At 46.2% G+C, this 14227-nt stretch overlaps 1 protein-coding gene across 9 annotated transcripts; it reads left to right on the top strand.

Moving 5' to 3' along the window:
• The first annotated feature begins 1156 nt into the window (after nucleotides 1–1156).
• Nucleotides 1157–13838, top strand: SKIDA1 (SKI/DACH domain containing 1). Of its 9 annotated transcripts, none has more exons than XM_043480203.1 (5): nucleotides 1498–2022; nucleotides 3703–3881; nucleotides 6135–6227; nucleotides 7963–8792; nucleotides 9688–13838. In XM_043480203.1, the coding sequence occupies exon 5, from the start codon at nucleotides 9798–9800 to the stop codon at nucleotides 12570–12572; it is 2775 nt and encodes a 924-aa protein (XP_043336138.1). In that variant the 5' UTR covers nucleotides 1498–2022; nucleotides 3703–3881; nucleotides 6135–6227; nucleotides 7963–8792; nucleotides 9688–9797; the 3' UTR covers nucleotides 12573–13838. The 9 variants fall into 9 exon arrangements, with proteins under 9 accessions (XP_043336136.1, XP_043336141.1, XP_043336138.1 ...); XM_043480202.1 differs by having other exon boundaries at nucleotides 9685–13838; XM_043480201.1 differs by lacking the exon at nucleotides 1498–2022 and adding an exon at nucleotides 1157–1253 and having other exon boundaries at nucleotides 3706–3881; nucleotides 7963–13838.
• The last annotated feature ends 389 nt before the right edge of the window (nucleotides 13839–14227 follow it).

Below are 14227 nucleotides of genomic sequence, written 5' to 3'. Positions count from 1 at the left end.
GGCTTGCCCAGCTTCCTCCAATTTAGCGGCACGTTGTAAAGCCGCCTTCCTACGCGGTCTGGAGTTGGGAACCCCTCGCCAGCCAACACTGATCATAAAACTTGCCGACCCGACCCGGCCCGAGTCTTCTGCAGTTCGGGGAGCTGGGGGTGGGGGCAGAGTCCGATCTCGGGACCCCTCCCCCGGGAAGGACTCGCTCGGCGAACTGCTGCGCGGCGGCCGAACAATGGGGGCGGCCGGGCGACCGGAGCCCGACTTCCAGCTTCATCGGCGGCGCCGGCCGCGCGCCCGGCCCCCGCCCACCTCGGCCCTCCCCGCCCGCGGTTTCGCGCTCGCACTGCCGGCGCAGCCTTCCTCCCGAGAGCCGCGGCCCGGCCCGGCTCGCAGCTCTTCGCCGCCGCAGCGCGCCTGCTTCCCGGCCCTGGGCTGGCCCTCCTTCCTCCGACTGCGACTCCGAGGCGCTGCCTTCGGCGACCCCAGTTTTCGCTGCGGCCGCCTTCCCGCTATTTCCTGAATATATTTTCTCAATTTCTCCTTTATTTTCAGAAGTGGTTGCGATGTCTCACTTCCACCTTAATTTTAATTTGCTATTTCCCTCTGGAAAAGATCCTCCCAGGAAATCCAAAAATCTAGGAGGAACTACAGCAAATCCCATAAAACCTTTAACTCTAAATACATTTCTCTTTAAAAAAAATTTAATGCATTTATGTCGTCTAGCCAGGCAAAAGAATTCGCCCCATTTTATTTCCTCCTTTAAATATTGTTATTTTAAACTCTCCATCAAGTGCATTTTGACGAGAGGGCAGAGAATGTGTCTGGCGGCATGCAGCAAACCAGAGGTTTTATCTTACGCCTCCCGGGACGGTAAAAAAGTGGAACGTGGACGAGGGAGCTTCTAGGAAAGAAGCAACACAATTCGCTGGAGAAGAAGCCAGGCCGGGCGGGGGGGAGCGCAGCGGGGGCGTCGAGGGCCCTCGGGCTCCGGGTAGGGGAGCTGGTCTGAGGAAGAGAGGAGGTTTTAAATAGCTGGGGCCGGGAGGGCGGCGGGCCCGCGCATGACAGGACTTTATGAGACAGGATGGAGCAGCGGATGAGATTACTTTGCTTTCTCATCCCCTAAGAAAAAAACTAAAGTTGGAGGGAGGCGGAGAGAACAGCCATCCTTATTTCCTCCCCACGTTTCCGCGGAAGGACCGGGGCTGCAGCGGGCTGGGAGAGGGCGCAGGACGAGACGGACCAATAGCAGTCAACAGGTCCAGGCCGCGGCAGGGCAGCGGGGCCGGGCCGCCGCGCCCCCTCCTTTCGGGTCCCCTCCCCCGCCTTCTTCTCTCCTCCCCTCCCCCGCAGGCCCGGCCCGGCAGGGGAGGCCGGTTCCGCACTCCCCGCCCCCGGCCCGACTGTGGTCGCCGCGGCCCGGGCTCTCGGGGTGGGGGTGGGGCGGGGGTTCCCTGCCGGAGAATCCTCCCCCGGGGCTGGCGGCGGGGGGGTGGGGGGGAGGGGACGGGATCGGGGAATGGAGGATTAAGAAGGACTCGAGCTCGGCACGAGCGCGGCCGGCGCGAGGGATCCTGGGTAAAAAGTGGCCGCGCGGCACCGGGAGAGCGCGGAGAGGAGCCAGGGTCAGAGGTCAGGGCCCTGGAGCCCCGCTTGCAGAGCCCCCCACGTGAACGCAGCGAGCAGGAGGAACCTTTTTGTTTTCGACCGCGCCAGCATGCTCCCCTATTGACCGAGCTGCTTTTCCCGGGCCGCTGGAGAGAGGAGCTCCATCCCGGATCTCCTAACCCCACCCCACCCCCGCCTTCCACCACCAACACACTACCCAACTCTACCCTTCCTCTCAACTCACTTCCCAGCCCCCCGTACCGGCCTTGCAATAACGCAGTAAATTTGCTTTAACAACAAGTGGGGGTGGTTGCATTTACTCCTCCCTCTCCTCCCTCCTCCCCCTCCTCTTGCTGCGGCTCTTGACACTACTACAAACCAGGACTATAAACATAAACATGTGTCCCTGTAACTGGGCAGGTAATATACGGATTTGGGGGTGGCGTGGAGGGGGGGCTTGGTCGCCGCTGGGTGGGGGGGCAGTAAAAAAATGTGTGTTTCACGTGCTCGCCGGCTTTGGGGGCTCCCCCCACACACCGATCCATTTATATAATGCCGATGGCACACGGTCACTTATTCATTCAGCCACACAGACCCACAAAGGCCGACTTGCCGATAACCACTGTACCCCAAAGCAAATACGTTTACATACGACTCTCCTTTCCCAACCACTGCTGCCATTTCTATCAGCAAACAGTAGCGTCAATACTTGAATCCCCTTTCCTTTGAACAAAAGTATTTTCCACAAAGAAATAGGGAACATTTTTCGACCTGAACAGTACGCCGCTCTTTCCCCATAGACAGTAACCTACACATTTTGTGCGCAGAAATCCTTTCAAAAAGCAAGTAAGGCTATTTAAATGACTGAGTTTGAAATCTGTAATGTAAAGATTCTTTCTTGGGCTTTCCCTTCTTGCATTTAGCAACTTCTAAAGTTGCGGGGGCTGGAGCTCTGGAGATACGCTACAGCAAGTCTTTATTATTATTATTTAGTCTATATTTACACTGCCGCTCAACTTTTCTCTCTTTCTTAGCTCAGCAAGCGTAGCAACAACTGCTTACGGTAGAGCAAAGCGAATCCCCTCGCAAGCTTTTTGGCTTGAAACAGAGGGAGATTCAGAAAATGTTCAGATGGAGAAGTGGTTCCCTTTGTTCTTTCATTGTTTCTCTAGGAACTGGTGGATACAAGGACAAACACTTACCTTCTCTTCTTTTTGCTCCCCAAACCAGACGTTCCCATCAGCCTTAAAATACACAATCCACCTTGAAAGTAACTACGAATGTCGGGAGAGTTTGTATTCCATTCTTTTTCTCTCCCTGCCCTCTTTTAGCGTAGGATTAAGTTGCCGAGCACGTTGCTGCAAGCTGTAGCCCCCCGCCTTAGTGAATCGGTCACGTTTAGGACCCTCTAAGTCCATCCTAATTCTGCCAGTAGAATTGAGGGTATTGGAAGCTCTAAACTTTCAAAAGGAAAGGGGTCCGCAAGCATCCAGGGAATTTAGGTATCCTCTGAAAAATTTTACCACTGTATTTTTGTACCACATCACCAAAAGAATTTGCCAAGAAATACTAGATATTTCTTTGAGGAAAGTGTGTGTGTGTGTTTTTGTTTAAGTTTCTACTTAGCAATGCGCTGCTCAGACAGATGGAGTAAAAAGGCAGGTTTGTAAGGACATTTAACGGAAGGAGTGGGTTTTCCATAATGTTTGTTATGCCATGTGTTTTTTTCAAAACACTACTGGAACTGAGAAAGGAAGCAAACAGAAATTTGAATTATAGCGTTTCGGAATGACTTAAAGAGAGGCACTTGCTTGAAATGAATTTGTGTAAAAACTGGCCTTTAAAGCAAAAAGTGAGCTTTTCAAAGTTGAAAGACAATTTTCACCCTGTGATTCCAAGATTTAACAAGTGACTTCCCTGGCTAGCATGTGATACGTGTTAGTGTTTAGTGTCCAGCCTGGTGGGCATTACTCCCCAAACCTTGTTTAAAATCTGATTATAATGTGATTTGTTGGAGTCATGAATACGAAATGATCCTTGTGTATCCATAAATGCGAACTTGGAGTTTTTTGATCTCCCGCTTTTTTTGTGTGCACCCAGTAGCTGCAGCAGTGGAAGACAGTGATTGGCTCCAGTGCTCCTAGAAGAATTTGGGCTGAAGCCAGGGGAACAGAACCAGAGGATTCCCTTTCCAGAGACCATCAGGCTTCACATGCGTATCTTTCCCTTCTCCCCTCTAGGGTGCTCAGAATTTTCAGTGTGGCTTAAACAGCCCATAGGTAGGCCTCAACACTGAATATCATCACTTCAGGTCCTACTTGTTTGGCTCTCGCAGATGGGAAATAAACAAAAATCGGGGTATCCCAAATAAATTGTGGATCTTGAGGTTTGTGGGTTATTGAATACGCCAACACAGAACTCTATACTTTCTCAGATTTTTTTTTTTTTTTCCTACATTCAGGATCAATTGTAAGAGGCCCTGGTGTCTCATAGGAAAATATTGCAACAAAACAAGATAATTGGGGGAAAGCCAGTTGCAGTAGGAAAAGTGGTTTTTCTTTGATAGCATTTAATTGGAATTCAAAGATTCTTGAGCTGTAAACATTCTTTATTTATTCAGCACACATAAGCAGGCATTGTTTTATCACTATCATAATTATGGTGTCCTTTAAACTGGCTGATAGCAGAAAAGATAAGGGAATGTGCCTGTACATTCAGATCAGGTCTTGCTCCTTTCTTTTTTCCCTCCTAGCCTTCCTCCCCTCTCTCTTTACTCCTCTCCCACCCCATTCCTTCCATGATCACTAGGGTCCCCCACAGCCCTTGAGATGAGGAGAGCAGGAAGATTGTGGCCTAACCATTTCTTACATCATGAAAGTGCAAATTTGTACCATACTCTAATTTGACACAATCTATAACCTTCTTGTCTCCCATGTTTATAACTGCTTTTTGGCTTGCAATATGTGTTATCTGAAGAGTCGCCTATGGCTCACCTGTAAAAAATCTTGTCCGCCAGGGTTTGTTGCTCTACCTTTGTCTAATGTAGAAAGCACACTCTTAGGGCTTTTTCAGAACAAAGCCTCACAAAACCCCCTCTACCTCCAAGGATTTGCAAATTTATAAAGGCTGCATTGAATTCAAGATGGGTCAGGGGGCAAAAAAAGGGTAGAAGGTCACCGCATTTTGATTATGGGTCAGTAGACAACATGGCATATACTCTGTGTCCCAAACTTCTGTTAAAAACAGGATTTTCAGATGCCTAAGAACAGAAGGATGGGCCGTTTTGGAGACCTGCCCTGATTTGTTTGAATGAGACAAAAAAGAAAAAATTTAAAGAAAATGTACTAAGTTATAATTTAAGTTGATCCTCAAGTTAGCCATTTCCTCCTCCTGCATTCTCATTTTCCCCTCCCCAAAAGCAGAGAACGTAAAAGACATAAATTTAGGTAAGGAACTGTTGACTCTCACATAGGATTTTATTGTCTTATATCCTCAATTAATTCAGCCATATGAGCCTTTATTATTATTTTAGACTTTGTGATGTTTTATTATAGTTACTTTTGGCTAACAGTACAAGGGATTTCTTTTATTCTTCTAACCAGTGTACTTACATTGTGGAGGCCTTTGTGATGTTCCCTAGTCTTTTCTGTCTGAGTTCACTTTGAACAAAATGTGCCAGCAATCACTAAAACAAATGTATATGGTGAAGAGTTAGGTGATGGGGGTGGGGTGGGGGTGGGGGTTTGTCCTCATTTAAATTATGTATGTATGAGTGAAGGCTGGGAAGGGAAAGGATTATTTTAATGCTCTTCAATACTTTAATTATATGACATTGTAGTGTAGAAATGCAAAAGTACTCTTAGGTTTTCCTTCAGGTTTTCAAAAGAACTTTCCCCATTAGTAAACTACATCTGCAAATTGCTATTGCATTTCCCAGCTAACCATTTAAAAGACTGTAAATGCCGTGTGCATTACTTCACTGCATAGGAAAGAGGTCAGACCGAATTGCAATGGTATTTAAACATAAAATACGGTGAAAATAAATCAAAATAGAACCTTTGAAGATAAATTTAGCACATTCACACAGGATAAGTAAAGACAAATATGTTCATATCTTCATAGCCCATCACTTTAAAAACTGAAAGTGCTGATTTTTTACAACAAATGCAGAAGTAAGTGGACATTAATATATTTCTATCTGTATTTGCCACAGCAGATTTTCCTCTAGCAAACAGCTTTGTTTTCAAAGCTAAAATACTTTTTATGATAGTGTGTAGATTATGCATTCCTCCCTGAGTAAATAATCGCATTTAATTAACAAACTCAGTGCATATCTTATATATGCCTAAATTCTCAGTTAAGTAATTCCCTGGACCCTTGGAGATGAATATCCACATAAATGTTAATTTGGGCATATCCACCCCACATATGTATATGTGCTTCAGAAACATAGAAGTTGATATATCTTTAAAAAAAAAAAAAAGAATTTGAATACAGTCCATCATCTGAATGGGGTTCATCTTTGATTGTAGAGGCGGCTGACATGGTCAACATATTTATCAAAGAAACCCCCTGGCTTTTGAAGAATAGTACTTTATACATCTGGATCTGCACATCCAGGCAAAGTAAGTAAATTATTGCATAACTTTAAGCATAATTGATAACAGACACCTTTAATTTTTCATCCCCATTCTTTTGGCCAGCTTTCACATTAATAATCTAAGCCATAAATGTTGGTAGCTATTGATCGAAATCCCCTGTGTGCATGCAAATCCATCTTAAAGTCCCCTGCCTTTCATGTGTGAGCGCTCAGGGGCCTCAGCTAGATCTTTTTATCGGGATCGACCCCCAATGTGCCTGGAGAAGACCCCGGATATGCAACGTGTGCTGATGGCCACAAGAAAGCTGTCTGTCACATTGTGTGTGTGTGTGTGTGCATGTGCACACGAGAATGTGCACACTCACACCTTAACACACACACATTGATAGGGAAGTTAAAGGAACAAAAGAATGTATTAGACAAGAAGAAAGGTGTGTAATAGGAGTATTAAAAATGTATAAATGTGAAGGTATCTGAGTGCACAAAGATACTCACATAAATTGTATATATAGACCCAGTTCCCAAATCCCTTGGCCTTTATTTTTCTTCATTTGACCCAACAGACTGTAACTTTAGTGTAAAAAATACTATTCTGCTAGTTTTAAAAACCACCCATATTGCCAGTATTTTAAAGGTGAAAGAGGAGGAAGGAGAGGAAAAGGTGATTTTGAAATGGTTACTAAATCACATAGCCTTGTGCAGGAGGAATAGGACTGTGAGTTTGTGTGTGTGTGTGTGTGTGTGTGTGTGTGTGTGAAAATCTCAATAGGAATCGAGAACAACTAGTACTACCTGGCCAAATTAAAAAAAAAAAATAGGACGCTCCAGCCAACCTTTTGTAATGTGTTCTCAAAGGTTTTTTTCTGAGTTTACTATTTCTTGGCTGTTTGACTCTTTGGTGGAAATCTTAAAGCTGGGGGAGGGGAATTGAAGAGGGTGGGGTGAGAGGAAGAGGACTGGCAGTATATAAGTGCATCAGGAGAAATTTTAAAACGACATTATTGTCGCTGGCAATAGAAAGACTCTGCTCATTCTACTTTAAAAAACAAACACCAGCATCTGCTTTTCCTGGAAACTTTGCTTTCTGCTTAAACCTCTTGCATTTTGCCTCCTGCGAAAGTGAAAGAGAAATACGCGGTGTGATAGATCCAGATGCAAAAGAAAGCCAACTCGGTGGATGGTATTAGCTGTGACGAGGCATTGTTCATTGCTGCCTCTCGGTTACGTTTAAAGCCTGAAATATCACGAGATCCATTCAATGATCCTTCTCTCATTCAAGGGACAAAAATGTAATTTGCTGTAGCTCTGATTTCTTGGATGGAAATGCTAGCCTTAGATTTCAAAGGCAAGAACTAGACATCGCGGTTTGTACACACATTGATTAAGTTGAAGAGCGGCGATTACATCTGTGCTGAGTGCAACAGTAGTCCAGGGCTGACTTTTCAAATCCCAACCTCTGAGTTACAGACTCTCTTAAATAGACTTCCTTAATTTCCGGATGCACTTCTTGAAATTCCCAATTCTCTTCAAAATTCCTGGGAAATTACAAGAAAGATGAGGGTGGGGGTGGGGAACTATGGTGGGGATTTCATGCAAACTACCTTTTTGTGTGTCTGACTCTTCGGTTTTTAATCTCTCTCTCTCTCTCTCTCTCCCTCTCTCTTTGAGCCATACCTGCTTGTGCTAGTCAGACCAGAGCAGGGGAAGCTGGAACTTTTGAATGTGAAGGAAGAAATTACTGTACAATTTTTTTCTTGCAGGCTCTGAAATATCCGTTTATTCTTTTAACCACACGGATGTGTCTATTTTTGGAAGAACAAGGAAACATATAAATGCCTGGGCTGCATTCATGCTGTAGTTCCAAACACCGAACAGTTAAGAAGATTTTGCCGAATTTTGCAAAGCAGCCAACAAACTGCCTTGGGATCGTGGTGATGCGACTGGGAAGACCTTTGCTCTCATTTGGCAATATTTTGGATATCCTCGAAAATGACACCAAAATATGCTTTAATTTGACTAAGAAGAGGTTAAACAATATTGATATTCATCCAAAGTGATTTTTTTTTAAAGCAGATGCTTGGCTTTCATGGAAAAAAATGGGAGCTGTGGAAGATTCATTTAAACTACCAACCAAAAGCATCCCAGACCACTGAAATAGTCTGCATCATACAGCAGCACTTTCTTTTCATCGTTATTACCTAAAACCTCTGGAAGCACCTTGGGCTGTTTACCTTTTCTTTTCTTTGCTACAGAAGCAATCTGCTCCATGGAATTCTGACCTGTTGTGAACAAGACCCTGGCTAAGGCTGTGCTGGGGACTCTAGGACCATCCTGCCTCCAATCCAGCCTGCTTAATTGTGAAAAGTGTACACATTTCTGGCTTATCTATGCTTTGTTATGGGTCTGACGTGAAACTACCTCCTCCCCACTCCACCCCCCAGCAGAGAACCAAAATTCAGTTGAATTGTTACAGTGTTTCGGAGCTGGAGCCTTGAACTGCTTCACTGGTCAAATAACTTTGTTTCTGGTTGTAAAAAGGCATTTTAGTGGGGGGGGGGGGGGACAAGGAAAATCGAGAGAAATTCAAAACGTAAGTCTGTACTGGGATGGTTCACCGCGCGGATTTAACTTTGGAGCTCCCAGCCGGGCTCCTTCCCCACTCCCATAAGGGAAATACCAGGCTGTTCTGCACGTTTCGCTTAAGCTCCATTTTCCAAAGGAAAACGGGGGTGGGATATATCTATTTAGGCTTGATAATGTTTTAAAAATGCTTTTCTTTGAAATGATAATAGCTATAGCGGTAAAATGCAAATAAAGCAAAAAATAGGCAATATTCCTTTAAAGGCGAATATACAAGGCTTTTTTTTTTTTTTTTTTTTTAGCGTACACACACTGCTTCTGATGAAGTCTGTGAGTCAGGCTGTTTCTGAGCTCCGATAGTTTAATGGAAAGATTTATATACCGACTGTATTATTTACTTTGGGAGGGGAGGTGGCAGTATAAGGGTATGCTAATTAGTGGGAGATTTTGGGGGGAAGGGGTGGAATATCAATTTTTATTGCATCACCTGTCAGGAGTGTCCAATCAGCGCTGGCTTTAGGGGAATTAATTGATGAAGGTGTCTCCGGACGAGCTCACTTCACTCTGTCATTTTATTTGTAGCTAAAGCAGCGGCGGGAATAGCAGCTGCATGTCTTTTCTCTTTCTCCTTCACATTCCATTATCATAGTGCTCCAATGGAGAAGGAAGGAATAGAGGGGCCCAGGTACTGATCTGCAGCGGGGACTTAGACCAACACACTGGCAGAGCAGAAACCGGATGGTTTTTTCCCTCTTTTTTAAAAAAACGAAAACCAAAAAAAAAGCAAGAATCAAGTCAGTGTAATTTCATAGTTTTTTTTTTTTTTTTTCTTTTCCCCAATAATTTCGCCTCGAGTTTGGCACTCCCTTCGCCGGGAATAACAGTCTTTGTTATTTTATTAGCAGGATGCCTTGAGACACACGCAGCATCTGGTGGAGGATTAACATACATACATGTGTATGTATGCGTCACGTATATATTTACTGCAAATGGTGGGGATCGTTTAGTGCCCGACATGGGAGACCTGAAGTCAGGTTTTGAAGAGGTGGATGGCGTGAGGCTCGGCTACCTCATCATTAAAGGAAAGCAAATGTTTGCCCTCTCCCAAGTCTTCACGGATCTGCTGAAAAACATCCCGAGGACGACCGTGCACAAGCGCATGGATCATCTGAAAGTGAAAAAGCACCACTGCGATCTGGAGGAGTTGCGGAAACTCAAGGCAATCAACAGCATCGCCTTCCACGCCGCCAAATGCACGCTCATCTCCCGGGAAGACGTGGAAGCGCTCTACACCTCCTGCAAAACTGAGCGCGTCCTCAAGACCAAGCGCAGGAGGGTCGGCCGGGCCCTGGCCACAAAGGCGCCGCCGCCAGGGCGCGCCGCCGCCGCCGCCGCCGCCGGCCCCCGCCCGGCTTTCTGGAAGGACAAGCACCAACTTTGGCGGGGCCTGAGCGGAGCCGCGCGGCCCCTGCCAATCAGCGCGCAGTCCCCGCGCCCGGGCGCAGCCGCCGCCGCCGCCGCGCGCCCAGCCGCCCATCTACCTCAGATTTTTAGCAAATACCCGGGCTCGCACTACCCGGAACTCGTGCGCTCGCCTTGCAAACCCCCTCTAAACTATGAAACTGCCCCGCTCCAGGGAAACTACGTCGCTTTCCACTCGGACCCTGCTTATTTTCGGAGCCTGCTGTGCAGCAAGCACCCGGCCGCCGCCGCCGCCGCTGCCGCCGCCGCCGCCGCCGCCGCCGCCGCCGCCGCCGCCTACTACCAGGCGTCGGCGGCCGGGCCCCAGCCCAAGGCGGCGGCGGCGGCGGGCGCCGGGGGCCCGGTGAGCCTGACCTACCGCTGCAAGCGCAAGCGCGGGGGCGCCAAGGACTGCTTGCTCGCGCCGCACGCCGGCGCCCGCCGTCTGCTGCTGCTGCCCAGGTCCTACAAAGCCAAGGCGGCGGCGGCGGCGGCGGCGGCAGCGGCGGCGGCGGCGGCGGCGGCCGCGGGGGCCACGTGCCTGGAAAGGTTTCATCTGGTGAGCGGCTTCTGCCCGCCGCCCCACCACCACCACCACCACCACCACCATCACCATCACCATCACCACCACCACCGGGCCCAGCTGTCGCAGCCGAGTCACCACCCCCCTCATCACCGCCGGCCGCAGCCCCATCTGGGCAGCTTTCCCGAGAGCTGCAGCAGCGACTCCGAGTCCAGCTCCTACTCGGACCATGCCGCCAACGACTCGGATTTTGGCTCCAGTGTGTCCAGCTCCAGCAACTCCGTGTCCTCGGAGGAAGAGGAGGAGGAGGGAGAGGAGGAGGAGGAGGAAGAGGAGGAGGAAGAGGAGGAGGGGGGCAGTGGGGCCTCGGATTCCAGTGAAGTCAGCTCGGAGGAGGAGGAGGAGGACTCGTCCACCGAGTCGGACTCTAGCTCCGGCTCCAGCCAAGTGTCAGTGCAGAGCATCCGTTTCAGGCGCACCAGCTTCTGCAAGCCTCCCAGCGTGCAGGCGCAGGCCAACTTCTTGTACCATCTGGCCTCCGCCGCCGCTGCAACCAAACCCGCTGCTTTCGAGGATGCCGGCAGACTTCCCGACCTCAAGAGTAGTGTCAAAGCGGAGTCGTCCGAGGAATGGAATCTGCAGAGCTGGGCCCCCAAAGCGTCTCCGGTGTACTGCCCGGCCAGCCTGGGGAGTTGTTTCACGGAGATAAGGAACGATAGGGTATCTGAGATTACATTCCCACAATCTGAAATTTCCAGTATTGTAAAGAGAACTGACCTGACAATTAACTGCCTGGCGGAGGGGGCCTCTTCACCTAGCCCAAAGACAAACAATGCATTTCCACAACAAAGAATACTCCGAGAGGCTAGGAAATGCCTACAAGCAACTCCTACTACACACTGTGCAGATAACAACACAATAGCTGCTAGGTTCTTAAATAATGATTCTTCCGGAGCAGCAGCAAATTCAGAAAAAGATTCCAAAATCCCTCATTGTACTGAATTTGCTACTGATTTGCCCTCTTCTTCGCCAACTTATCCCGAGGTGGATACAGCAGCAGTAGCAGCGACAACTAAAGCCGAGAATCCCTGTACTGACTCGGGCGACAGGACATTGCCGTTTCTGCACAATATTAAAATCAAAGTAGAAGACAGTAGTGCTAATGAAGAATATGAACCTGACCTTATTACAAATAAGCTAAAGTGCGAGTGCAATGATACAAAGGGTGAGTTTTACAGTGTGACTGAAAGTAAAGAGGAGGACGCCTTGTTAACTACAGCCAAGGAAGGTTTTGCATGCCCTGAAAAAGAAACTCCTTCCTTAAATCCACTGGCTCAGAGTCAGGGCCTTTCATGCACTTTAGGTTCTCCAAAACCTGAGGATGGGGAATATAAATTTGGTGCCAGGGTGAGAAAAAATTACCGGACACTAGTACTGGGAAAGCGACCTGTACTTCAGACACCTCCAGTCAAACCAAATCTGAAATCAGCTAGAAGTCCTCGTCCTACAGGTAAAACTGAGACACATGAAGGAACACTGGATGATTTTACAGTTATAAACAGACGCAAAAAGGTAGCCAGCAATGTAGCATCAGCAGTGAAAAGGCCATTTAATTTCATGGCAAATTTTCCTTGTCCACCATCACTCATTATTGGGAAGGATGGGGATTTGTGGCCGGCGTATTCCTTAAACACCACTAAGGATTCCCAACCTCCTCACAAGGCCCATCCTATATGGAAATGGCAGCTGGGCGGTTCTGCAATACCTCTTCCACCTAGTCACAAATTCAGGAAATTTAATTCATAAAAGAGTTTTTGGAAGATATTTTCTTGAACCATACCTTCCTTTTGTTGTAAACTGCACAGGATGGTTTGTACAAGTCCATTAATGTGTTACACCTCTTTTGGAGTCCTGGTTTATCGCATTTTGAAGACAGAAATCGGATTACTTTTTTTTTCCATTGCGGGTTTTTTTTTTTTTTTTTTGGAGTAGGGTGGGGGAGGGGTGGGAGAAGGGTTGGTTTACATTCCACAGACTATACTTCAGGCTAAAGACTCAAGTAAACTCAGTTATTACGGTAGAGCTGGAACACTTTACTGTTTCAATGCTAATAATGCACCCGGTACCTCAATTCAACTGCTACAAATAAATGTCAAAAGGTTGAATAATAAATATTACAATGAGCCATTAAGTTTATGCACTAGATTTCAGACCTGAAAGTGTAACTGTTAATTCAGTGAAAGTTTGTTAGGTTGGTTACATGGTTACACAGTGAGGTAGCAAGAAGTTTCTTGTGGGGTATCTTTTTCTTTTTCTCCCCTCATTTCCTCTCCAAGAGTAGTTGCACTTTTTTTTTTTTTTTGATTGGAAATATTGGGGAGTCCTGAATGAATGCTGGTAACAGCTGCTTCACATATATTGAGTAAAGTAAATATAACATTGTCTTTTTTCTTCTTTTTTTTTTTTGTAAAGGGTGTAATTTTACTTTTACGCCACTCCTTGCAATTGGAAAAGTCCTTTTTGTGTCCTCACCCATAATTTTAAATTAGGTGACTCTTACTATTGTCCTGCTTATCTTGTGGTCTGAACATGACTCCTCAAACTTGCAAAACAATTAAAATATTTCTCATAATAGCAGGATATTTTATGGTCTGACTCTTTATAGTGACAGCAGTAAAAAAAAGCAACCAAGAAAAGGAAAATGGGTCAGAATTGTTAGAATACCCCAAATGAAAAATAACAGTTATTTCAGGGCTTTTTGGTACCAGAACTCAGGCACTTGGATTTTATTACCTTTTACTTTCTCTGCATCTCTCTAAACTTCTGTTTTCAGACCATCCTGTGTATAGAGCAGGAGAGTTTCTACTGCAAGTGACAATCAGAGGTGACTATCTATATTTGCACTTAAAATCAAAGTAGTTCAACATGCAAATGGTTAGGGTCTAGCCCTTGGTAAGGGCCATGCTGGTGTACTATGTTGTGATGATGGAAGCAGTAAATCAAAATTATGGAAATTTGCACTGTTGAAAAGCATGCTTTAGCTTTATTTTCAATTAAAAACACTGTTTAAAATTCCTGGTTCCATACATTTCTACTTATTCCAGATTGAAGAACAGTTAACAGGAATGAATGGCTTTGTTGACATTTTCACTTGTAATGTTTTTGCCTGAAAGAAATGCATTTATTGGGTGTAGTGTTTTGTTGTAATACCATGTGATGAGGCCAGTCAGGTTCTGTGCAGACCACTGGTGGGTTTCTTCCTAAATAACAACAAAACTTCACAAACTTATTACAAATCAAGTGCAAAAAGTTTCAGGTTGAAGAAAGTGAAGCAGAGATCACTTGCTATTTTGATAAAAATGAAATCTAATAATTTTGGGTCCACCTCCCCTAGTCTGACAAATTATAGATCTCAGATCTTTGCCATCTTAAACCTAAGAAGTTGCATCTATAGACCATAA

Source organism: Cervus canadensis, chromosome 10 (genome assembly GCF_019320065.1).
Source record: "Cervus canadensis isolate Bull #8, Minnesota chromosome 10, ASM1932006v1, whole genome shotgun sequence".
In the NCBI taxonomy this organism is placed as follows: Eukaryota; Metazoa; Chordata; class Mammalia; order Artiodactyla; family Cervidae; genus Cervus; species Cervus canadensis.
Note: the sequence above shows the minus strand (reverse complement) of the source record. Positions and strands in the feature narration are given on the sequence as shown.

Coding starts and splice junctions, on each gene's coding strand:
- SKIDA1 (XM_043480201.1), top strand. CDS start 9,798: ATGGGAGACCTGAAGTCAGGTTTTGAAGAGGTGGATGGCGTGAGGCTC.